This window comes from Lemur catta, chromosome 1 (assembly GCF_020740605.2).
Source record: "Lemur catta isolate mLemCat1 chromosome 1, mLemCat1.pri, whole genome shotgun sequence".
Lineage (NCBI taxonomy): Eukaryota > Metazoa > Chordata > Mammalia > Primates > Lemuridae > Lemur > Lemur catta.
The window spans coordinates 13145015-13171670 of NC_059128.1; the positions used below are offsets into that span (position 1 = coordinate 13145015).

The 26656-nt window shown below is 39.5% G+C and overlaps 2 protein-coding genes across 7 annotated transcripts in view; one reads left to right on the top strand and one right to left on the bottom strand.

The window, feature by feature from the left end:
* The window catches only part of TDP1 (tyrosyl-DNA phosphodiesterase 1), a 77575-nt gene extending 72635 nt beyond the window's left edge, over nucleotides 1-4940 (bottom strand). The window contains exon 1 of one of the 3 annotated variants that reach the window (XM_045562128.1): nucleotides 4883-4940. The gene's annotated coding sequence lies outside the window, so the exon portion shown is untranslated. Of the gene's footprint in view, nucleotides 1-2532; nucleotides 2636-4882 lie in introns of those variants that run through there. The other 2 variants (XM_045562122.1, XM_045562133.1) reach the window with 2 other exon arrangements.
* A 1198-nt stretch (nucleotides 4941-6138) lies between these two features.
* EFCAB11 (EF-hand calcium binding domain 11) overlaps nucleotides 6139-26656 on the top strand; it is a 126152-nt gene continuing 105634 nt past the window's right edge. For 2 of the 4 annotated variants that reach the window (XM_045562151.1, XM_045562159.1), the window contains exons 1-5: nucleotides 6148-6291; nucleotides 6803-6898; nucleotides 10359-10404; nucleotides 23299-23400; nucleotides 24785-24875. In XM_045562151.1, the coding sequence (XP_045418107.1) occupies nucleotides 6217-6291; nucleotides 6803-6898; nucleotides 10359-10404; nucleotides 23299-23400; nucleotides 24785-24875 (410 nt within the window). In that variant the 5' untranslated portion in view covers nucleotides 6148-6216. Of the gene's footprint in view, nucleotides 6292-6802; nucleotides 6899-10358; nucleotides 10405-23298; nucleotides 23401-24784; nucleotides 24876-26656 lie in introns of all 4 variants that reach the window. The other 2 variants (XM_045562153.1, XM_045562145.1) reach the window with 2 other exon arrangements.

Consider the following 26656-nt stretch of genomic DNA (forward strand, 5'->3'; position numbering starts at 1 on the left):
AAAGGGCTATCGAGATTTTCCAGATAGCTGAAGAACTGTTCCTTAATGTGATACTTTTAACATTTTAGAACAAAACCCAGAGGAATATCACAAAATCAAGATTCTATGTTCAGGTTAATAGAGTATCTTTGAGTTTTTGCCGTTTTAACAGGATACATGAGCAGGGTAAAACAAAGCCAGAAGGTGGCACTTGGTTGACAGGACCTACATTCCAAAATAAAGGCTTGATTCTACATCAAAAGATTGCATGAATACACGTTTCACTCAAATGCGTTTCCAGCTAAAAAAAACTGTTTAGGTATCCATTACTTTTCACGATTTCTCACTTACCTTTTTCAATTAACTACCAGTCAAGTCAAACAAGGCTTCTGTAAATTACACATTCCTAGGTGCTTTTATGCAAGAATGCGTGCATCAAGACAAAAACTTTGGCCCACTCTTCATGACTCAGGGTCACTATTACCCTACCTGGTATGGACACCGTTTTTACAGCCAAAACCTTAGGGAATGCAGAAATGGATGGGGCCACTTGCTTCTGTAATAGACTGTCTAGGCCTTTTGAGCACTCAGGTCTGCTTTCCAAAAGTCTTCTGTTCATTTCTATCTACTTTGTCCAGCCTACTTGTACAGGGTATTAGAACTCAGTGTATTTTCCCTAAATTGTTTCTAATCTGCTAGGTTAAAAACTGGATAACGAAGCTTGTTAGAACTGTATTGTCACAGTTAAAAGAGTTTGAATGCTGGGTTTTCTCCATGAAAGAGATTCACACTGATTTACTACTTGACACCTACTTTAGCGACTCAGGTGTGTTTTATCTTGTTTAGAAACATCCTTAGATTCTCTTAGTGTTCCAGAGTCGTTGCTGGATAGAGGTATTTAAGCTGCCACAATTCACTTTGAAGAACTATTTTCATGGCTACAATTTTGTGACTTTCAAGTTATTTAAAACAAAAGAACCACCTCAGGAAAAAAATACTTCGAAAGTTAGCTCTAGCTTCCTTTGAGTTCTAAAATAGCTCTAAACAAGGTGTTTAGTAATAGAATCTTCAATTAAGTACTCAGGTTCTCTCTAGATCGTTTTCCCATTCTAAAGCAAATAAAGGGTACCATCTTCTCTTCCTTAGTTGAGCAAACACAGTAGCCTGTATTGCTCACAAATAAAATGGCATCCCAAACCCCCGAGAATTCTGTATTTAAAACCTTCAGCAACTCTGAACTACTTAGAACAGTGGTACCAGATCTTTCTGATACCAGGGACCAGTTTTGTGGAAGACAGTTTTTCCACAGACCACGGGGTGGTGGGTCACCGCCTCTGCTCCAACTCGGATCATCAGGCATTGTTTTCTCATGGGGAGCATATGTAAGGATGGCCTTGCTGAAATAACAGGAAAATATCTAATCCTGTAATTTTCTAATAACAGCTAAAGATCAATCCTATTAGCTCTCTCTCTCTGCTGGCAGGCAACCTGCTGGGATTCCGTTCTTCGCAAACACCTGAAAAGAGCCCAGAAAGGAAATGTAAATCTTTCTCTTTACATTTCACCAGCTCACCACTTTTAGAATGTTTCTATAGCCTGGAGGTGTTCCTGAGAAGCCCCAGGATGGACAGCAGGGGGATAAAGTCCAGGCCTGTTTCCAGCCCAAAACCTTATCTCAGGGGCAAAATCACATCCCCTGTGATAGGCCAGACCATATCTCAGAGATAACCAAGTCTCCAAGAACAGAAGAAACAAGAAAGCTGGACAACTTGACATCTCATAGCTGCCTGCTAATTACTCCACAATTACCATTTTCTCCTTTGTCCCCTTAAAAGCAGCAAGCCACCTAGCCTCACTGCTGGTATCTCCCTTCTTTCTTTGGGATCCCACACCATCTCCCTGCTCTCTTCCCTCCTCCCCCCCATTCTCCGTCTTTCTAAAGGATAAAATAAATGTTTTTACTTTTATATCTTCATTTCCGCTTGAGAAATCTTTCTCCACCTGCACCATGAGCATCTACTAGGCTTTCCACCATAACAGTGCGCAACCTGGATCCTTTGCATGAACAGTTTGCAGTGGGGTTCCCACTCCTATGAAGGTCTGATGCTGACAAGAGGGGATGGGGCTTGGGCAGTGATGCCAGCGATGGGGAGTGGCTGTGGGTGCAAGTGGGGCTTTGCTTGCCCATGTTCACTGCTTGCCTCCTGCTGGGGGGGGTATTGGGGACCACAGATATAGAGAATTTCTAAGGTTTTTAGTTTTATCATTATTTACATTTTCTAAAACCACATGGGAGTGGAATTCCATTCAACAAAGTAGGACAAATGGGTGAAAAGTAAAAAAATTAAGCTCTCACAGACATTTCCCAGAGCACGATGCCTTTTTTTTTTTTTTTTTGGTCCTGCTCTACACACAAAATTTTGGATCTATTGACACTCAAAAGTATGCCTGAGAGTTGTTTACTAAAGGCAAATAACCCTATACAGTTTATTGGGTTACGATTTAATGCAACACATCAATAAAATTGTGTCTTAAGTTTAGCAGGTTACCAACCTCTTTATGAAATCAAGGACCTGGTCTGTTAAAGAGGAGCTGTTGGTAAATGATCACACAGGAACTTTTTACTTTGGAGAACTGGATCTGGACACCAGTGTCAGAACTTACTTCTCCCCTATGCACAGGTTCACAGCATTCCAGGGAGCTCTGTAAGCAAGTCATACAATTTTATGAGTATAGAACCCCGGGAGCTCTTTCTCCAATTGTTTACCATCTCTGTCTTCCGTGGGCAGAGCCTGGTACAGCATTAAGTCACACTTTTTGTAAGTGGTGCCGAAAGAATTGGAATACGATACAGGTGGACCAATTCTGAGTCTCGGCATTCAATCAGGACAGCAGTGTTTCCCGAAGTGGAGGTTTCTGGGACTTGACATTAATTAACAGTGCATTGTGAAGGTATCTCTCTTTTCTATTCCAATCCAAACTCCCTGTTTAAATCAAGGAGAAAGTTGTAGTTTTGCAGAAATTCTTTTAATCTTGCTTCCAAATATCAGGTTTGGGTTCTTCTGCAGGCACCAACATTTACCAACAATGGAAGGTTACTTATAGCTCCATTATATTTACCATAACAAAATAAAGTCTTCCAGCTACTTGAGAGGCTGAGGCAGGAACATCACTGAACCCAGGAGTTTAAGGTTGCAGTGAGCTACGCTGACACCATTGCACTCTATCCCAGGTGACAGAGCAAGATCCTGTCTTAAAAAAATAAAGTTTGTTTTTTAAGAGACAGTGTTTATGTAAAAAAGTGAGTGGATTAAAATAAAAATATTAATAATAGTATATGTATTAAGAGAATAAAACAAAAACTAGGGAGGCAGGTGAGTGAAATTTGGCAAAGAATGTACTGAGAGGATGAAAAATCTAAAGAAATTTTCCCAATCAAATGCCAACTCAGAACACAGAACTTTTATTAAGGACTTCAAAAAATGTTGTGGATGCAAAAAAGTACTCCATTTAGACCTGCAGGTGCTTCCCCTCACAGCAACCATACCACACCCAGCTGGGGCATTTATTTTACACCTTCAGCTGCTCCTTCTCATAGAACTTAAAGACCATCAGGTGGGTCTGGGAGCCAGGTTGTGCAGCAGAAGTCCTTTGTGGCCAGTGGTGGGTAAACACGGGCCTCAATTTCAAACCCAGTCATTACCGGTGGTAAATGAGCACTTGAGCAGATTAACAGCTGAGCTTCAGTTTCCTCATCTGTATAAGGGGTATCACGCTTAATTCCCAGGGTTCATTTAACAACTTGTTAAGCAGCTACTTTGTACCAAGCAAAGGGAATAGGGAGTTAGCAACACACAGTATCTGCACCAGAAAAGCTTAATATCAGGAAAAGATAGACCCAAAACAAAAATTTTAAGAAAAGCTAATTACATACATAAGTATGAGGGGAAAAAAAAAAGGATGCCCTCACTTTGGAATACTCTCCGAAGAAGTGACATTTTAAGTGAGACCCAGAAGATGAAAAGGATCTCGTTAGCTAAAAGACGGGGTGAAGAGCTTTCCGGGTAGATGGAACCGAATCTGCTAAGGCCAGGAGGTGGGAACGAGGTCAAAACTGCAAGAGCAAATAAATAGACGGACGTAAGCCAGGCAGGCAGTGGTCTGGGATGCAAGACGTGTTAAAGGCGTTGGATTTTGTTCTAAGAAAAACGGTGCCCCACCGGGGGCTTCAACAAGGAGAGTACCATGGTCCGGTTTACCTTTTTAAAGTATTACGCTCGCTACTATCCTGTATGGAGAACGGTGTGCAGGGAGACAAAGGTCAAAGCGAAAAGGATCCCGCAGGAGCGCGGAAAGGTGCTGAAGGCGTTGGGGATGAAGTGAGTGTGGTGAGGAAGCAGCGACAGCTGCTAACTTGACTGCGCGCTCGCCTGGCGCCGGGCACGATTCGAAGCACCTCACCAGGTACAAACTCATTTCACTCTCACGACAGCTCTATGTACTACGTACCACGACCATCCCCACTTACTAGGAAACTGAGCACAGAAAGGCTAAGTGCCTGGCACTCGGTGAGCGCTCAACATGCGCCAGCTTTTACCAACTGCCCGAGACCGTAGGTGGAAAAGATGGAATGAGAACGCTAGCAGGAGGCCCCTCACGGCGACACTCCGGGCGGAGGCCGGGTCTCCGCCGCGCGGCCCCCCAGAGCTGCTATTACTGGAGGAAACCCGGGGATAGTGGGGACTGCACCGCTTCCGTCGCGGCCCGCCTCCAGCCCTGCCCGACACTCAGAAATGTGCCGGACCCCAGCGGCCCGCGCACCGCGATCCGGCCAGGAGCAGGATAGCGGGCCGGAGGGCAGCCTCCCAGAGACAGCGCCGAGCCCGCGGCCGCCGACACGTACCTCAGATACGCACGGTTCTCGAATCGCGCTCCTCGGCGCTGCCGCGCATGCGCACAGTTCAAACCCTCCAGGCCGCGGCGCGCGCTTCACAGCCCTGCCCCTTCCCCTTCCGGGAAGCCCGCCTCTGGGTCCTAAAGCCTGCCGGATCCAGCGGCGCTGCCGGGTTGCTTACCCAGGAGGGCGCGGAGGGGACACCGCCTTCCCTAGCTTCAGGCTCACGTCCTGGCGACTTCTTAACTAGAAAGAGAGAGAAATAGAAAGGCGTTCCCTAGCTTATCCAGTTAATTAGCAAAACTGAACCTCTTTGTGGGGATTCTCGTAGACTTCCGGCTGGCAGGGCTCGAAGCAGGAATGTTTGTATGAAAGTCGGAGAAAGGATGAGGTGAGGCTAAAGGTAGCTACGGACTGGGAGACCTGTGTCCTGGGAAGAGTGGGCTCTCCTGGGGCGCAGGCTTTAAAACCTGCGGTAAAATAAAAAGTTAAATGAGTTCCCAGCAGACTTAGAACCTCGAATGTCTGTTTCTTCTTTGAAACACTTGTGTTCTTTTTAATCTCACTGATTTGCCAAGAGGGGTCTGAGATAAACTTTTGCAAAACGGAAACCTCGCCTCATTCTCGATGCTGTTTACGCTAATTTATTCTTGGAGTCTCAAACGAGGCATTTCTCCCAGAGGATTGGATGAAATAAATTTATGTAAACTTCCTAATGGCTCATTTCGTTCCTTTATTGAAGGTCTACTTTGTGCCAGGCACAACGCTAGTTGTTGGGGTTATCCGGAGGACAAAACAGACGCAGTAGCTGCCCTGGGAGCTCACCCCTAGGACTTGCTGATCTGAGCGTGAATCCTGGACTTGGCTCGTTTTATTTAATTCTTTTTATGCTTTGTTCACACTCTTTGCGTCTCCTATAATGCTTAGCATAGTCCCAGAGAGCAAAATGATCAGAAGTAATTTATTTCAAGGTGAGGGGAGAGAACGAAAGAAATCATGAAACTTGTCGCGTGGAACCAGCACCTACATATGCTGAATATACAGCCACGCACAAAGAGTTACGGGGACCAAGCAGGGGGTGGAGCCAAGTGCTGGAGGCGGGCCTGGGAGTCTCCCCGCCCCGGGCTGTTCCTAGGAAACGTTATTAAACAAAGTCTCTGGCCAATAGCACGTCGGAATTAACGTGAGTGGCTCTCAGGCCGTCCAACGGGAGAAGACGTTGGAGTTGCTCGGCGAAGTTCAGCTTCCTGAGCCGCGGTGGGCGTGGCCGCGGCGGGTTGCGAGCGGGCTCTGGCAGCGGAGGTCTCTGGTTCGGCTGCTCCTGCTTAGTTGTGACACTTGTGATGTTTTTCTCTGAGGCCGGGGCCAGACCGCGGACGTGGGAAGCCAGCCCCTCGGAGCACAGGAAGTGGGTGGAAGTAGGTGTCCGGAGGTTGACTCTGGGTCTCGGACTTCAGTTTGGTCTGAAGCTCTCACTTTGTCACCGCGCTTGGGTCTCTCTCAGCCCCATTGTACCAACGAGACCTGAACTGCCCTTCCAAAAGGAGCTAATTCCAAGCTCCTCTTCTTTCCCCGCCACATAGTCTGTTAATAATAACCTCGAATCCGCGTCTCGCCTCCCGCCTTTCAAAGCCTGCCCCTTTGTCTCACCTTCCTAATTACAAGACTGAATTTTGGGTAGAATTTATCCCAGTGGTTTAAAGTAATTAGTTTGCGTTAGGGTAGAAATTAAGTCGTTTGCACTTTTCTGACGTAAATTTCAGTCCGTTAAGATTTCTTGAGAATGAAAATTGGTTTAATGAAACTCCATTTTCAACCTCTACTGCTGGGTGAGTTTTAGCTTTTCGAGACCCAAGTTTAATATAAACTAGTAATACAAATAAGAGAACAGTTTCTGTTTATTAACTATAGATATTTAACGTTCTTTAGGTATTTAAAGCATGTGATGAAGATAACAAAGGCTATCTAAGCCGAGAGGACTTTAAAGTTGCTGTTGTAATGCTGTTTGGGTACAAGCCCTCCAAGGTAGAGCTTTCTTTATGTATTTGGGAAGGGGTAGACAATACAGTTTTAGTGAATGGATCCTAGGAGAAGTTCACAGCGCTAGCTTAAGATGGTCATAAAGCAAATCGCCGTTTTCACAGACGTGTGGGGTGCTGAATTTTACTTTCTTCCTAAGATCTCAACCCAGGGATGAATTGGAAATGTATTTCACTGGAACCCAGGAAGCCTATTTCACCACTAGGCTGCTAATAATTAAATGAGAGGCATCAGGAGGGAAGGCTGGGAGGGGGACGTTGGTAACAGGAGGAATTCACATAGAAGATGACATGCACAGTATCTTTCTCTTAAATTTGAAAATTTTTTACTTTGTTTAAATTATAAAAATAATACATTCAAATATTCAAAAAATTAAAACAGTGTAGAAGATGTAAAGTTGAACATTAAATCCACTCTCCTTGTACCACAGGGTCCCACTGCTCAGGGATTACCTTTATTAACAGATTTTTGTGTATTGTTCCAAAATTTCCTATCCATGACAAACATGCATAAATGGGTGCTTAGTATGCCTACTTTAACGTGCTTTTCCGACTTTATAGGTCAACCTAAAAGCACACACCAGTACCACATTTTTAAAAAATAGTTGCGTAGTGTTCTTTTAAGCCAGTTTTCTGTTTTTGGTCATTTAGTTGTTTCAGTTATTTTTTATTCTTACAAACATTGCTGTCAATGAGCATCGTTTTATATCTAAATACATACACATATATATTTATGTCCTTGTGGATGGGTATCTGTGGAATAAGTTCCTAGAAGCATAATTGCCAGTCACAGGATATGTACATATAGAATTTTGTTGGACATTGCTCTCCAGAATAGGTTGCATCAATTCACCAATAAGAGTTGAGCTGAGCCTTAATGAACCTCATACTTCAGTAGGACAAGTTTTCTTTTCACCTCTGTCTTTGTACTCTTCTGCTTGCCTGTTAAATTCATTTTAGAGATGGATCCCTTTTTGTTAAGCTGCTGAACTGGAATTAGCATCAAGATATTGTCCAGATTCAAGAAATTCGACAGCAGCCATCAAACAAAGGGAGCACTCAGGGCTCTGCCTGGAATGTTCTCCCTCACTCTCATTAGACCAAAGAGCTTGGCAATCAATTATGGCCCAATTGGCCCTCATGAGTGGGCTCTACCTTTCAGCCACATTGCAAGCCCAGCAAAGCCAGGGACCCCAGACATCCCACTTCTCCACCCTTCAGTGTGCTTAAATGCATCACAACTTCACAGTAAATATGTTGTTGACCCAAACAGGTTGCATGAACAGCCCAGGTGGGTTCAGAGCAGCTCTACTTCTAGGGGATGCTTAGTTACTGAGAGGCTGATTATGGAGCCTAGAGAAGTAGTCAGGGCTGGCTCTCTGAAATTGCAGCTCTCCCGCTAACATGCAATCATTTCAGCTGGAATTACAAAACAGGTCAGCTAAAAAGACTCAGGCTTTGAAGCATTGTATTTAACCTGAGTTCACCTGGAAAGATATTTTGTCTCATTTTGCCTTTATCATCCTTGAGTCTATTTGGTTTCAATTTTAGAATATAAGTGAGGAGTTTAATGGCAGTTACAGTGATGTGGTAACATACTATACATACATTCTATGAAATTTAACTTTTACTTTTGATATTTGCTTTTCACACTGGCTTGAGGTTTTGGATTTTATTTTTTAAGCAAATGAACTATTTACTGACTGCAGGTCATTAAACAGCAAAGTATTAATACAGCAAATCACCTATACACTTAGTCATTTGTACAATGAACTTTTATTACATAAGTGACACTTAATGTGTAGCTTCCATGAAATTTAAATTTACTTTTATACTAGGTTGATGTTTGGTGTTTAATTTTTGAATATTGCTTTTGAGCAAATATTTACTGACTGCAGGTCATGAAGCAGTAAAGCACTTACATATAAATCACCTGTACACTCATGCAATGTTTTACACAATGAAATTTATTGTATTCCTATTTAATAAAAAGAACACTTGCTAGTTGCTAGTGATATAAAAATGAATGAAGCATAGTCCCTACTTTGAAGCAGTTCACAGTTTAATGTAGACAGACTTATAAAACTCTGTGATAAATACCAAGATAGAGAAGAGAATGAAGAACAGAAAGGGAAGGGGACAAAGGAGGAGAGCCTAATTCTAGTGGTAACCATAATAGCACCCTGGCTGTCATTTAGACTTGAGAAGCTTGACTACAAAGTGTCTAAGAACAGTTTGCTTTGTGGGTGGTGGGACAAGTTGTGCCCTGGTAGTTGACTGGATGTGGTGGTGGTAAGAGAGTGCCATGATCACAAGGGCTGAAGCAATAGTGATGTCACCAAGTAAAAGAAAATTCAGAAAGAGTAGGTTCAAAGGAATTCAGTGAGTGTTGGGACACACTGAGTTTGAGACGGCTATGGGCGTTCCAGGTGCATTCACTCATTAACTACTATGCTGGTATTGAGGTTATGGTGGAAATCTGCTCTCAGATTTTACTGCCTCCCTTACAGATAGGAATCTGAAATTGGGTAGAGAGGGTAGGGCTGGAGGTAGATTTAGAACTCCTTGGTTTCCAGGTTGTAGCTCAAAACGCGAGACTGAATGGCATTGCTCAAGAAGAGCATGCTGAGTAGGAAGAGCAGTAGTCAGAGTATAGAACATCAGGGAATACCAACATTTAAAGGTAGTCAGGGGACTCCATGAAGAAGATGGAGTGGCATAAATTTGTCAGGGACAAGAGGAACCAGGAAAGGGCAGGGAATCCAAGATTGTGAAGTATTTAAGAGTGAAGGTATAGAAATTATGTCAAACGCTGCCAGGGTTCTAATTCTATAATGTTTATAAAGCCCTTGTAACAATGTGGGAAAATGCTTATGTTTTAGTATTTAGTGAAAGCACATCCTCAAATTTTATATACACTGTGTTCTCAAATATGTTTATAATGCATAAGAAAATACCCTAGATTAGAACAAAATATTAACAGTGGTTTTCATTGGATGGCTGGTTTGTAAAATTTTCTCCTTCATAATTTTTTATATTTTTCATATTTTCTACATCAATGATGTGTTCCTTTCATAATCAGGAAAAAAAACTTTAAATAAAGCCATAGAGCCCATTGCAACAATTGCTTGTATTTGTCTGAAGTAGAAAGGTTATCTTTTGGATTACACTATATATGGGACAGCCAAATTGATTTTATGTGCTTAAACTGTTTTGGTTAATATTTTGGGGGCCATTAGGGTCTAGCAGATTAGCATCTGGTATCTTATATATGGTGATGGAAAAGTAAAATGACTATTATAGCTGTTGTATGTCATTACTTGTCTGCTGGGTTCAACAAAGTTGGTTTCTCATAAAATATATCCCTTCTCCCTAGGAATTAAGAACTTGCACCGTGAAAACATTCAGTAAGATTACATGTCCTATTATTTTTTCCTCTTTTCTAGATAGAAGTGGATTCTTTGATGTCTTCAATAAATCCAAGCACTTCTGGTAATATGAAATTGAATATTAATTTTTAGTACCCTATTTAGACATTCACAAAAGAAAAATTAAGAACAAGCATAAAACCTATAAAGCATTATGTTTAAACACATCTTTTTATTTTCTCCTTATGCAAAAGAAATTTTTTGGTTCTTGTAATTTTGATTAATTAATTTATAAATATGTTTATTGTAAGAAAATTTTAAACTGTTGAAAGCATAAAGTAAAAATGTCACTCATAATTTCAACATGTAGAGAATGATTCTGGATTTTCTGACTTGTGCCACTGGATGAATCCAAGTGGCAATTATTGAAATGGGAAGATGGGGGATAATATTTGGGGCTAGGGGAAACTAAGAGTGCAATTTTGAATATGTTAAGTTTAAGAAGTTTCAATCCACTCCGTCAAGGCCTTCAGACTGTATGACTGTAGAATTTGGAGTAAAGTTCTTGGCTAAAGAAATAAATTTGGGAGTCATCAGCTTGTAGATGGTTTTTAAAACCATGGGAATGGATGAGACCACCGAGAGAGAGAGAGAGAGAGAGAGAGAGAGAGAGAGAGAGAGAGAGAGAGAGGGAGAGAGGGGGGGGGAGGGAGAGGTGGGGGGCGGGAACCTTAAGAACTGTGGTGGCCATTGGAAGTTAGATAGATGGCAAGGAGACTTAGGTGGCAGAGAGGGAGGAGGAAAAGGAGTGTTTGATCAAAAGCCAAGAGAAGTGGGTATGTCAAGGGAGAGAGTGTGATCAGTGCTATCAAATGCTGCTGAAAGGTCAAGTAGCATAATATCTGAAGAGTATCCATTGGAGTTGGCAACCTGGAGGGTGTTTGGTGACTTAAGCAAGAGGAATTAGTTTCAATGTGTGGTGAGGCAAGAGGCCAGGCTATAGTGGGTTGAAGATAAATGGAAAGTGATAAAGTGTGACAATGTGAGTAGATAAGTCTTTCAGTAAGTCCGGAGAGGGTGTGATCAAGAGATGCTTTGTTTGCCTTTTTTTTTTCAAGATGGAGGAAAATGTTTTTAAGCTTAGCAGAATGATCTAGTGAAGAGGGAAAAAGAAGATGAGAGAGAGGGAGAGAGAGAGAAAGAGAGAAAGGAATACCTATTGTGTGAGGGTATAGAATCCAGAGCATGCTGGATTGGCTTTTTACCTTTTTTTTGGAAATAATTTAGAGCTTACAAAAAGTTGCAAAATAAAAATAGTACAGAGAATAACTTCATATACCCTTTACCCAGATTCACTTATTGTTAACATTTTATTCCATTTGCCTTCTCATTTGCACTTTCTACCATTACCCCCTTCTCTCTATATACTGTACATAACCACAGTGTGCTTATCAACTTCATAAATGTATATTGAGACTGTATTTTTATCTAATTTACCATTTATATTCCAATCTTATCATTTGGTCTAATAATGTCCTTAACGGTATCTTTTTTCTTTTAGTATAGGATTAGGTTTTGAGTTTATATCTTGTTAGCCTCCTTTAATCTGTACTGTTACTGCAGACTTTTTTTTTTTTTTGCCTTTTTATAACATTGATTTTTTTTTTAAAGAATATAACCCACCCTTCACTGTTTTGTTTTTGTTTTTGTTTTTAAAGAACATTTCTTGTTTTGTGTTTGCCTGATATTATTCTGTAATAAGGATGAGGTTACAACTTCTTGGCCAGAATACTGTTTAGATGATATATCTCTCAGGGTACCACATCTGGAGGTACACAATGTCCATCTGTTTCTCATAGGTGATATTAATTTTTTTTTTTTAAGTAGAGACAGGGTCTCACTATTGCCCAGGTTGGTCTTGAACTCCTGGGCTCAAGTGATCTTCTTGCCTTAGCCTCCTGAGTCTCTGGGATTGCAGGTATGAGCCATGGCACCTAGTCCTATAGTTTTTATTAGGGTTTCTATGTGAATATTCCAATCTACATAGAGTTCTATGTGCTGGCAGAAGAATTTCCCACATTCTTTGTATTGATAGGGTTTCACTCCTTTAGGAGACCTCTGATATTTAGTGAGTTATGTCTGAACAAAGGTCTCCCCCATTTATTATACACTGTTTCTCTATTGTGTGACTTTTCTGATATATCAAGTATGACTGTTGCTGAAGGCACTTTAACATTCGTTATTCTCATAGATATTCTTCCTTATATTTTCTGATTTTGAATTAGGGGGTTGACTTCACACTGAAGTTTTTCTTTCCTTAACTAGTTCTCTGATATACAGAAAGGTGTATTGTAAATTCTGGAAGAAAGATTTTCCACATTCTGCATGTAAAAAGTTGAGTTCTCTGATGTAGAGTAAATGTTGACTTCCAACAAACCTTTTTCCCATATTCAGTATATTCGTAGGTTTTCTTCTCATACGTATTCTCCAACATTTAGTAAGATATGATTTCATTAAAAGGTTCTCCCACATGTATTACATTCATATGATTTCTCTCCTATATGAGTACTTTGATGTACATTGAAGGGTAAATGTTGGCAGGTTTTCCTACCTTCATTACATTCTAAAGATTGCTCTTCTGTGTGAGTGCTCTGATATAAAGTCAGTGTTGATTTGTGGCAAAAGAGTACTCAAGGTATGCTATTGATGCTTTCTCCCTCTGTATGTTTTTTTTCTGATTTTTTTTTTTTTTTTTGAAATAGGATCTCTCCTTGTCACCCAAGATGGAGTGCAGTGGCATGATCATAGCTCACTATAGTCTCAAACTCCTGGGCTTAAGCCATCCTCCTGCTTTCAGCCTCCCAAATAGCTGGGACTACAAGTGTGTACTACCATGCCTGGCTAATTTTTAAATTTTTTTTGTAGAGATGGAGTCTCACTATGTTACCCAGGCTGGTCTTGAACTCCTGGCCTTAAGCCATCCTCCTGTCTCAGCTTCCCAAAATGCTGAGATTACAGGCATGAGCCACCATGCCTGGCCTCTTTCTGCTCTTTGAGAGAAGTTTGACATGTAGCTGAAGATACCTCGTGTTCATGAAATTTATAAAATTTCCTCTCCTTCATGAGTCTTCTGATACCTAAGTTTTGACTTCATGCAGAAATATTTCTCACATTTGCTGCAGTCATGGAGCTTCCTTTTGATATGAGTTCTGATGCACAAACAAGAGCTCCTCCACATTCACATGGTTCCTCCCATGCTTGAGTTCTCTTATGTATAATGAAGACTTCCTTATTATGGAACATTTTCTCAAATTCATCATGGCCAAAGGATTGCTTCAAAACTGAAAGTTTTCAATACTGGAAATAGTCTTCCCTTTAACTAAGGGCTTTCCAACTTTGGTTATATGCTGGAAGACCTGCTCCAGCATGCATTTCCTTGCATTTAATATCAAGGAACAACTCTCACATCCACTTCTTAATCAGATCATTAGGATGCTTCTTTTTACCACATCTTTTCCTAATAATTAATTTTAAAATATATTTCAAAAGGTTACCAAGTGAATTAGTCATCTGAGAAATTCAGGAGAACTATCACAGGAAGGATTAATTTGGAGGAATGAGATCAAAATGTAGGTGCTTTGTACTTTGTTCCAAAATTACTGTGAAAGGCCCCTCCTTACACAGGAGGGTCTACAAGCTTCTAGTCTTTTTCCTCCTTCCAGTCTTGATATCAACAGCAAATTAACTTTCTTAAAGCATCACTTTCTTCAGGATTAAAGGAACAGATTTATAACCAGTGCACTAACTCCAATCAGCTTTAATTCATGTCCATTTGAGTGGGGAGACTCAAGACCACAAACATCTAAGGGAAAGAGTAAAATAGCCCAGCAAGAAATCACTGCTGAACTCTGATTCCTGCTAACATGATTTTTTTCTATTAGAATTGTTCAATACTGAACCAAGTTCAGACCTTCAGTTCCTTCTTCTCTCTCTGTTAGTGACATGAGTCACATGTACATGGTATTTCTCTTGAAGGAAGAGGGTTCATGCACAGATTAAATATTTTTCCAAATATATTATCCCTCTCCTTAATGTTTTGATCTTGAAGAAAAATTGAAATATTGGCCTTGGCTTTCTGGGAGCTATTTATTCAGGCAATGAACTTTCCAAAGTTGTTCTGGATAGCTGTGACTTGAGAATTCTCCTGCTATCCATAGCTCTTCTTCCTTCAAGATAGGGCTTCAGCACACCACTCCACAGGATTCTCTATACAGGGCCCGGTTGCCCAGCTTCCTGGGTGGGGTCCACTCTCGCATGCTGGGCTGACCCTGACTCAATTGCTTTTAGGAAAGGGCAGAGTCCTGGAGCTGGACATGTTTCACTTTCAGCCTGGGACAGTTCCTAAACCTGGATGCCCAGGTCCTGCTTCCCAAGGGCTTCTAATCTGTGGGTCATTTCTGTAGAGGTTCCTTGTGAAAATTAAGAGTGAAAAGTTAAGTCAGTGCTATTACAATTAAGGGTATAATGTCTGGGAGAAAAGTACATGCTGAGAGAATTTGAGGGCAGCTAGAACGAATAGCAGAAAGGTATTAATGATATTTTTTTATTGCCTGTAAGCTAACAAACAAGTGAATATAAGCAAAAACTGTTTAGGTAGCGAGGAACAAGGAAATATATGAATGGGAGAAAAAACATCAAGCCACTCATTAAAGGAATCAGCAGATCACAGTTGAGTTGTTTCTAATATACAGTATTGCCACCTCTTTCATAGGGTTTTATTATAACCCTTGTTCTCTGTGATGCATTTCATAACTTTTCTAAGTATATAGAATGAAAGAAGTTTGCAGCTAGAGGAGACCTAGAAAACAGTCATCTGTACCCTTTTTGAAATGAGGAAACTGGGCTCCAGAGAGGAATAATAATAAATATCTGGCATTTGTATGATTCTTTGCTTAAAAAATACTTTTGTAGTATTTATTATTATTATAGATAATATTTGTGACTATCATTTCCTGAACATGTTTGGATCTGTGATAGGCATTACACGTTGATTACTATATTTAATACAACTCTGTGATACTATGATTATCTTGATTTTATAAGTTAAAAAAAATCCTGAAGCTTAGGGAGGTAAAGTAATTTGCCCAGGGTGGCACAGCTAGCTTGTGAGTAGTAGACCAAACCAGTCTGACCTCCAAGCTTACCCTCTTAACCAGTTGATAAGCCCTTCTCTTGATTTTGATTCTTTTTTGTTTTGTTTTTTGAGACAGGGTCTCAGTCTGTCACCCCAGCTAAAGTGCAGTGATGTTATCATAGCTCACTGCAACCTCAAACTCCTGAGCTCAAGAGAGCATCCCACCTCAGCCTCCCAAATAGCTGGAACTACAGATGTGTGCCACCACACCCTACTAATTTTTCTATTTTTTTGTAGAGACAGGCTCTCACTCTTGCTTAGGCTGGTCTCAGACTCCTGGCCTCAAGTGATCCTCCTGCCTTGGGCTTCCAGAGTGCTAGGATTGCAGGCATGAGCCATCACACCTGGCTCCTTCCCTTAATTTTTAATCAGTCATATTCCTAATTGTGACAGAATTGAGGCCAGTATTCATTCTCCTAAGGAACTTAATTAACGTGTTGAAGTCAGGAGCGGAGTCAATATACAAAACTCAAATCACCAGATTCTGTGTAGTTGCGGGAAGTTGATTTCAAATTTGATTCTGAGCTACCTAGCATCCAGAGCAGATGGGGATTTATTTAAGCAAGTACAGCAGTAAGTGTCCATGTAATAAAAACACTTTTTCTAGAGAGGTCTAAGTCTTCCCTGGGGTAGTTCTGTGGTATCTCATGATAGTTCTATGATATCTCATGGGGGAGAGACTGGTGAGCATACATCAGTACCCACAAACTGTTCCATAAGTACAGTAGGGAATTTTGCAAGGCTGCTCCTTCATCTTTCTTCAATGTAGTCCATTGTTTAATGCCAAAATATGTCAGGGCAATTCTATGAAGGGCAAAGGTCATATGCTCCAAGTATACAGATCTCAGATTATTTATTTGACTTCATTGAAGGATAAATTGTAGAGCATTTTATATGAATAGCAACAGCCAAGATTTATGGGGCTTTTGCTTACTTTGTGCTAAATGCTGTAAGTAAGAACTGAACGAGCATTGTCCTACTGAATCCTCACACAGCTCTCTCTGTGTTGTTATCACAGATCTGTATAAAATATGCTTAAGGTAAAAACCAGAACAAAGCACCTCAGAATTTTGTTTTCACTAGGTGATTGTATTGAGCAATTTTTCTTTCTGTTTCCTTATATTATTGCCCTTTTAAAATAATGAACATATTTTGCTTTCTTGCTTGAAAAACCTTTCTAGGAACTTACTTTTAACCTTCAACTTTGAATGATGGAAAAATCAAAGAGATTGATTCATCATAATGGTAATTATGGACTGTTTGACTCAGTCATGCAATCCAGTGTGAGTTCAATCAAAAAATAATTTGTGCATGATTTGGTTAATGTTCAGTTGTCTGGTATGCTTTTGTTTATTACTGTCTTGTCTGACTTGTTTTAAACCAGACAGTTGACTATTTGACATATTATTTTTCTAAATTTAAATTTCCTTTTTCTAGTCTTTTAGGTTCTGTCATAAAACACCTGCTGTTGCTGTGTATGTTTTGTTGTTTTGGCTCCTACGGAACAAAAGCCAAGGTGTAGCAGGGGTGAATTTTGTTTGTTTGATTTCAGATTTCAATTGGCCTCCTAGTTCTTTTCTATAATCAGGAAATGCATACAAATTAAGGTTACCTTATCTTGAAATCATAATCATAGGAGTATTTTGTGGTATGGCCCATAGACTTTCACCCATAAATTTATTTGTTTAATTACCAGTTTAGAGAATGGTGAGTATATTTCATTGTAGGGATAGGAAAGAATTGGGAGACACAGACACTGACCTAAAGACCCTTTTTAAAAAATATCTTAAAAATTATCTCATGTGATAAGGAAGATGAAAAAAGTATGGTCATTTCTTTTATGGCCAGATGTTACACCAATACTATAGGCAAGAAAACCTCTAATAGTTCAGAGGAAGGCAGCACTCCCTTCCTGGAGGAGATGTTGGTCTGGAGCCAGATGTTGAAGGATGGGTGGGATTTGAAAAAGTGGCGAAGCAGAGAAGAAAAGGTGGTAAATGAATGTGGTGCAGGCACCAGCCGTGCCCCTCTTCCAGCTCCTATTGCTGTCTCTGTGTCTCTGTGTCAAGTTCTTCATAGACTCTCTTTCCTTATGGTGTCCACCTCAGTTGCCAAAATCTCTTCCTCCCACATCCTTGCTCCTCTTCTTCCAAATCTCCCTCCCCTCTCAGATTTGCATACCCAAATCTATCAGCTGTCATGCTGTTAATGCAGAGTCCTCTGGGAAACAGAATCTCCTTGGAATAATTTTACGTCTGCACCAGCAAGGAGTATAGTGCATAACCATAAACAAACTGTTCAGCAGAGTAAGCTGACCTGAGGGGAGTGGAGAGTTTGAAAGGATTAAGGACCAGTTTGCCTGGGAGGAAGGATGAGGCTTTAAATTCCAGAAGAAGGTATTAATATTAGGACTTTGCACTACTAATACCAAGGAACCTTTGAAGCTTTATGAGCAGGAGATATACATAATAAAAAAGTAGCAATTCCTGTCCATGTTTGATAGAAATAAGATTTTATTAGGTCAGAGTTCCCTGTTCTACTATAAACTGTTTTTACTCATTTTCCTTCCAATTATAAGTAAAACTTGATTTCTTCCATTAAAGTAGATTCTTTCTCTTTATTCCTCTACTCTTCTGCAAGAAGCTGGAAGAAAATATTAATCCTCTGAATTTGTCCATCTTTCTGTGGCAACTCACTATTGTTGGTACCACTTTTACCTACTGTCCTTACAATCTTTTTGTGCCAATACATTATATCCCCCACCCCATGACCTCCAAAGGTTGTAATCTGAATTTTATTTCTCGAACTAGAGAAGGCTTGCATTATATTTTTTAAAAGGCTGCTTCATTCTCTTAAATACTCATTTTAAGGAATTTTTAATTCCTGGAAAATTAATATGTGGCATAATGAACATAAACCCTCCCTTTTCTACTAAATCTAGGACCAAACTTACAGTCTAAATAACTTGGCATTTTTATTGTTTTCTCCTTCACTCTCTCCAGGTTTATTGCAGTTTCTAATTTGAGCTCACCATGATAGCCAGACTCTAGACTACTTCATTTTCAAGAGGATTTCTCTGTGTGCACTGACCCCGAAGCGTAGAACTGTGACCCACAGAAAACTATACATAATGGAACTTTCAAGGGAAAAATTTTATATAGTCTTGTTGGACTTTTTGAATATACCCACTCCTGTGGTGAAAGATGATTACCCTCCTAGGAAACTGCTTGAAAACAAAAAAGTAGAAAAGATAATATTCCTAGTCTCTCTCTGTGACGTATCTATATCACATGGATTAAGTAGTTTAGTAAAATATATTTTAGAAAACATGAAGAGAGTCCATTTTGCCAAGGATTTGTTTATAAAATATGAGCAGATGTTTTCCAACGTACAGCGAAATGCAGACTTTCAGAGTCAGGAAGAATTTGTAAAGATTATTGGTTCTAGTGGCTTTAAGCCATGACCCTCAATCCTGGGTCCTGTGGGGACACTTCAGGGTCACTGCTAGACAGGGAAGGTGGGAAGCATACCTTGCTTGAAACCAAATAGCTCTGTCTTTGTCTTCTCTACACATCAGGCTTTTCTGTTTCATAAAGAAGAACCTTTCCTACAGCTTAAAAAATATCTGCAAACTACTAATAGAGTCCAACTAACTACACAGGCAATTTCTGAATACCTTCTGCAGACATATTAACAGTGAATACATAGACACATGGATCTCCATGGTTCCTGATGTTGTGATCCTAATCTGTAACTATAGTAAAGTGTGTTTAGGTAGCTATTATTAGTGGAACAGTGTACATAGAGGACTCAACATTGTATTTGAAATTAGAATTTTCTGAATATTCTTTCACTAGTGGGGGAGGACACAGGTAATGCATTTCAATAGATTTATTGAAAGTCTTTATGAAGTGGTAATTTTAGGTGTGAATGTTTTGACAGCAGGTGGAGCTAGTAGTGGGAAGTCTATTTCTGGGCTATTTAAAGAACAGCAAGATGTATATAACTTACATTACTGTGTTTGCATTGCAGAGCTCTAGGAATAGCAAATTATTATGTATTGGCTTTGGAAAGTGATCTTATTACTACAACTTGAGAGCTAAGCTGAATGAAAGCTTCTCTATCCTTTTTATTATAGAAAAGGGGCTTGTATTTGGGTATGTGTTTCCTTGGAAGACTAACACAAGTTAAGGGCATGGGGGGAGTGAGGGGATGTGTTCACAAAGTTTAATAAATAATCGATGAGTTTGACTCGTAGGGTATTGACTTTAAAAGATAAGGCATATGATTCTGTGGGAAAATTGTGTGAAAGAACTTGATTACACATATAGTTATCTGTGTTATTAGATTGTTTCTCTTTTTAAGTAGTAATAGGCATACAATTTAAATCCACAGACATTTTCCCCTACTTGAAAACTAAACATTTGCTTTTTATCCCACAAGATTGTGAAATAAATACCTGAACACTTTATAGCTTCAAATACTGATGAGTTATCTGAATATGTAATTTAAAAGATACCACCACTTGTGTGCTTTTTTTCTTGTGAATCACACAAGAACCATGGAATTGTGCCTTTTTCCCCTCATCATTTCTTTAAGTCAGATGCAGTGATAAGAGCAAATATTATATATACATTTCCTTTTTCTCTGAATTTTTTTTACTGTATTATATGTATTAAGAAATTGGAGTTTCTAATGGTTTATTTTGCTATGTGAATAAAAAGTGACCTTTTTGGCATTAATTTACAGAGTTAAAGATTATTTAAAACACACATTTTAAGCTTGGTGTGGTGGCACACACCTGTAGTCCCAGCTACTGGGAAGGCGGAGGCAGAAGGATAGCTTCAGGTCAGGAGTTCCAGGCTGCGGTGAGCTATGATGGCATCTGTAAATAGCCATTGCATTCCAGCCTGGGCAACACAGCAAGACTCCCTTCTCCAGAAACACACACACACACACACACACACATACACACACACTTTAATGCTTTTTGCTAAAAACTAGAAATAACACCTTCCTATTTGTTATTATTTATTCATAGCATGTTACTTATTCAGCAAACATGTAATGATTGCCTACTCCATGCTAGGCATCATGCTAAACACTGGGGATAAAATCTAGAATAATGTACAGTGCTTTCCCTCAGCATGTCTCAGGCAGACATGCAGCCAAGTAATAACCATAGATCCTAATAGATTCTATGATTGTCTTATGAACAGAAGATTGTCGGGTCACAGAAAAGCGTCCTATCTTAGAGAAATCAGAGACACCTTCAAAGAGGAGATAATGCTTGAGTTGCATCTGGAAGGAAATGTATAAATTACTAGGAGAAAAAAAGGAGAAAGCACATCATTCCAAGCAATGTGTTTTATACATACAAAGGAATAGGGTACAAAAAGGCCTATTGTCTTGGGGAAGCACCAGGAAATTTGCTAGGGAGACTAGAGAGGTCGACTGCGGTAAGGGGTTCTGAAGGGTCTCATAGGACGTGCCACCATCAGTGAATAGATTATTCAAGAATTTCAACTAATCTAGATGTTATTTAATTGATTAACTTTTGGTATTCATAAAACTAAAGTTATGGATACCATCTTATGGGAACATGGCATGGCTAGACTTCAATTTTAGCATCAGCTAGCAGTTCTGAATGCATACCCTGGCCACAAGGTGATTAGATGAAAATGGAGCTACATCCATACCTCTCTTTAACAACTACTGGGGAAATGCTGCATATGCTAATTTAATACAATTAAACCCTAAGTAAACCCAAAAAATGTCTTTCATTTTCACTATTGATTGCTACTGTTGGATCTACAAATTTATTGAGCGCCTGCCAGGCCCTCTGCTAGGTGCTGGAGGTATGCCCTGTCATCTACAATACAGCCAGCTGCCTCCTAGACTTCTCCTCTTGGTTGTCTCTGAAGCATGAAGTATGGGAGACTTTGCACTTCCGAATGGCACCTCTTCATCTCACCCCAATCCTACTCTTCCCACAGACTTTCTCCTCCCTTTAAGCGACTCCTTGAACCACCTCGTACTCAAGCCAGAATCTACGGGTTATTCTTGACATCTCCTTTCTCACCCGCCACATCTAATTCTTCATCAAGCTATGTCATTTTGATTCTAAAATATATCTGGAAAACTTCCACTCCTCTCGTTCCCACTGCCAGCACCCTGGCAACCACATCTCTTGCCAATAGGCTCCTAACTTAAATTTTTTGCATCCCCCAATCTTTTTTTCAAGACAATAGCCAGAAAGATCTTTTAAAAATCTAAATCAGATTTTTACATCGCTTCCCAATCCAGACCTTCTGTTGACTTCCTATTGCAAATTAAAAGCCAAATTATTTACTGTGGACCCACAAGGGCCTGTGAGTTCTGGCCCCTGCCTCCATCTCCAACCTTGTCTCTTATCACACTCTTTCTCTTTTGCTCACTACATTCTAGCCACAGTGGCCTCTTTTCATTTTCCCACTCTCCCACCCCATGGCCTTGGCACATGCTCTTTCCATTGCCTGCAATGTTCATCACATCTTTTAGCCTGTTGGTATTGTCTCATGATTTAAGTCTTAGCTTAAATATCTCCTCCTCTAAGAGATCTCTCCTTCATCAGAGTTGACTCTACTGTGACTGACTCTCCTTCACAACCTCCTATCTTTCTCTTCATCGCCCACACCATAGTTTGCAGTTATGTGCATGTTTGCAATTGAACCTGTGTGATGACCGTCTCCCCTACTAAACAAGTAGCTCCTTTGGGACTAGAATCATGTATGTTCTCTTTCCCCTTCTCTCTTAATACAGTGCCAGGCCCACATTAGGTTCTAAAAAGTTGAAAAGGAATCATTTAAAAACATAGAGTGTTTTTTTAAGTCTATAAATCTTTAACTACAAATAAGAAAGACATGGGAAATTAAGAAAATTATTTCTACATTTTTTTATACTATTGGAACTATTTTAGAAAAGATATATAGCTCAGTGTTGCCTCACCAAAAGGAAAAGTGTGCATGTGGTTATTGTATGATTGGGAGCTATTTTAAAAACAGAATGATAATGGTTTTTTATGGAAATCCTGAGTTATAAAAATGAACCACTCTTTTTATATATTTAGGGCTCAGTTCACTAAAATGTTTAAATTCTTGGCTTCGCTCTTTAAACCTACTACAAAGATCACATTAGAATTCATTTTAATAGACATTGTAAGCACAGTATCCAATCTCACATTATCATGCTGGGCTCTTTTATTATGAGAGTCGCAGGAAGCTGAGCCTGAGGCTGCTGAACACGTTGTGGGGTGTATCCAGGGCTGGGGATGGTGCCAGCTCTATTGTTTATGTAATATTCTCTCCACCTTTATCTATGGTGCGCAATTGATATTGACTTTTGAGAAACTACTTCTCTGACCCGATCTCCCAGTTGGAAAAAAACCTGCCGTAATGACATCTGGCTAGGAAAAAAGGGATCAAAGAAGCATAAGGAAAGAAAATTATGAAACCTTGTTTAATAAGTAGTTTCATGCCTGTCTATTGGATCTGTTAGAGGGAAGAGTATTAAACTTTGTCAAGGTCACCATTCCTTTATCCTGTGAAAGGGCTCAGTGAACCCTGAGAGTGTATTTTGTTTTCACTATTGATGGCTGCTGTTGGGTCTACTTAGCATTTAGCAAATGTCTTTTTTACTTTATAGGTTTTTAGGAGTAAATATTGTTCACCAAAATTAAGAAAAAATTTGATTATTTATAATATTTATCACTGTTCATTTCTATTTTATTTTTTCTTAAAGAGGAAAGCAGCCATTTTTAGCAAATTGTTTTTTCCCAACTTCTAGGTATATTACTTGAAGGTTTTTTAAATATTGTAAGGAAAAAGAAAGAAGCTCAACTCTATCGGAATGAAATAAGACACATCTTCACAGCTTTTGATGTACACTGTAAGTGTCTTTAATATGTTTAAAGTGTTTTTAATATAAAAATGCTGTTAAAGAACTGGTAATGGAAACTTATACTCAGTAAATTAAATATACAGTATACTTGGAATATTATTTTGCTGTATTCATTAGCTGTTACCTTAGATGTTGGTGGAATTTTTTTCTTTATCGTGATCTTAAATTCTTGACATTTACCATGGATGAACTAATATTTATAGTTATATAATTGTACTTATATATTGTACCTATAGACTTATATATTGTACCTTTATTGTAAGGAGCAAAAGGACTGGCTAAGTGGGGATATAGGCCAAAGCCACCTATGGAAGTGAGACTCTGTGTGGCTTCTTCTTCAGCTCCTGCTCTGACCCACACATGATTGGAGGAGTTGTTTTCCCACACAGAGTACAGCTGAAAGTGGTGGCTGCGGACCCTCTAAGCCCCACAGGTCACAAATAGGATGAAAAGACTTGCAGAGTCTAGGTTCAGTGTCTTGGCTGATGTTATGGTTTTCCCCTAAATATATCATAATTTTAATACCAAGCAAGGAAAAGAGGTAAATTTTGAAGACTGAATTGTTTTGACAACTCACAAAAGACTCAAAGCCTAATGTGATTGTTATAGTGCATATCTCTGTATAGTCCTTTCCCATATAGGACTTAGAGAATCAGCAAAATGACAGGGCTGGAAGTGATTTTCAAAATCAGCTGGGATTGGGAGGCCAAGGTGGGAGGATCACTTGAGCCATGACATTCAAGGTTATAGTGAGCTATGATCATACCATTGCACAGAGCAAGACCCCATCTCTAATAAATAAATTCTTAAAAAATTTTTGAAAAAAGGCCGGGCCTGGTGGCTCACGCCTGTAATTCTAGCCCTCTGGGAGGCCGAGGTGGGTGGATCGCTCAAGGTCAGGAGTTCGAGACTAGCCTGAGCGAGACCCTGTCTCTACTAAAAATAGGAATAAATTATCTGGACAACTAAAAGTACATATAGAAAAAATTAGCCGGGCATGGTGGCGCATGCCTGTAGTCCCAGCTACTTGGAGGCTGAGGCAGTAGGATTGCTTGAGCTCAGGAGTTTGAGGTTGCTGTGAGCTAGGCTGACGCCATGGCACTCACTCTAGCCTGGCCAACAAAGTGAGACTCTGTCTCAAAAAAAAAAAATTTTTTTGAAAAAAGATCAGCTGGGACTGTAGTGAAAGAGTATTACTAGATTCTTAAATTTTGAACGAGACAATCTTGGGTTATCTTATATGTAAAACGAACTATAAAATACTGCTTTTCTCATAATATATTAAAATAAAGTTTCACACAAAACTGGCTGAACTGACAGTTCATAGGATTTATAAAAATAAGTGAATGTTTTATATTTTGTTTTCAAATAGATCGTGGATTTTTAACTTTGGAAGATTTCAAAAAAGCATTTAGGCAGGTGGCTCCCAAATTACCAGAAAGGACTATCCTTGAAGTATTCAGGTAAGGCATCAAAATCTTTATGTATACCCACCTTTTGATTTACCATTTTCTTTTTACAAAGTTTTGATTTTATGGAGAGTACTTATTTATGCTGATTTTTTGCTTAGGAACATTTTTGTCCTGTAGCATACTGTTATGATATATCCACAGTCTTGGCAGTGGGCTCTAAAGTGAGTGGAGTGTTTGCACACCAGACAGGTGATAAAAACACTTGTTAGTAGGGACAGGAGAGGAGCAAGAAGAAAGCAGAAATTCTCCAGATACTTATGTATTAACCAAGAAAAAAACAAAGCCTTATTAATATTTAGCATGGATGCTGGTGTCTTTGCACGGTCTATATTTCAGACAAACACAGGTTAGGTGTCGTTCTTGGGTTGTCTGGAGAGAAGAATTGGAGTTGCCTAATGGTGGCCCCCATTCATTTGCTTTCAAAGCTATGGACACATGTTGCAGTTCCTACATATCTATAAAGTGGATTTAAAGATTATATTATGTGGTTCTTATGAACTAATCCTGACAAAATGGATAAGTGGTTTAAAAGCAGTTTCTCTTAGGAAACTACAGATTGAAGGTAATATTAATAGTGCAAGCACATGCTGACGTGAGAACGTGGCAGAGCTGTCTCTTCTCTGACTCCCAGCATGTGCTCTTCATCAACCCTGTTACCAGGTATATTAATTAGGATTCAGTACACCAGCAAGAGCCAGAGAACTCAAAGGAACAGAAGCTCAAAAAGATAGAAATGTATTTCTCTCTCACATAAACATAGGCAAGCTGGGGCTGAACAAGGACAACACAGTTAGGAGGGATCTGGATTCCCCCTTCTTGCTCTGCTGTATCAACACCTGGCTTTCCCCTCTTTTCTTGAAGATGGTTGCTTGAGTTTCAGCCATCACATAAGCATTCCAGCTAGTTAGGAGGATAGGAAGCAAAAGATATGTCCCTCCTTTTAAGGCCATATATTATTTCTACTTACATCTCAGTGATCAAAACTTAGTTCCAAGGCCATGCATAGGTGCAAGGGGAAAACGGTTTGGAAAATGTAGTCTTTGTTCTGGCCAGTGATGTGCCTACTAATAGAGGTTCTGATACTGAGGAAGGAGAGAGAATGGATATTGGGGGACATCTGGCAGAGATTCCCATTTGGGATAAAAGTAATTTAGTAAAATATGACCAGAAGCCAGCCCTGCTCAGTAGAAATTATCAAGCAGGTTATTTGAACAAGGATCAGCCCTCATTATCATTGACAGTGACATAGATGAAATTCATTTGGTGCATCATTCGCAAGCAAGCTACTGAGCAAGCTATTGAAGAAGAGCAAAGAGGTTAAAGCCAGATGCATAGAAAATGCTATAGGATATTACTTAGTTGCCTTTTGTAAAAGCAAGTCCTTTAAGATACAGTAGCATCTTTGTATATATTTTGTGATGAGCTGAGTAATGAATATCAATGTATTTCTACCCCACAGAGGTTATTTTTAACAAAGGAACTAAAAATTATTACTGATTTTCCTTTTACAAAAAGACAAGTTGTCCAGATTTGCTACCTTTATGAAATGGTTTTAGTAGATGCTACCTCCTTGTTTGAAAAATATACTTAAATGTAGCCCTTCAAGGTAAAAGCAGTGTTTTAACAATGAATGAAAAAGTAACTGCTTCTTGGAAGAAATGCCGCAGGGAGAACATTTTTGAAATGCATGTTTGAAAATATGATTTTATTTTAAAATGATAATGTGTGTCACCTATTAAAACTCTTTACATCTGCATATTTAGTGAGTTGAA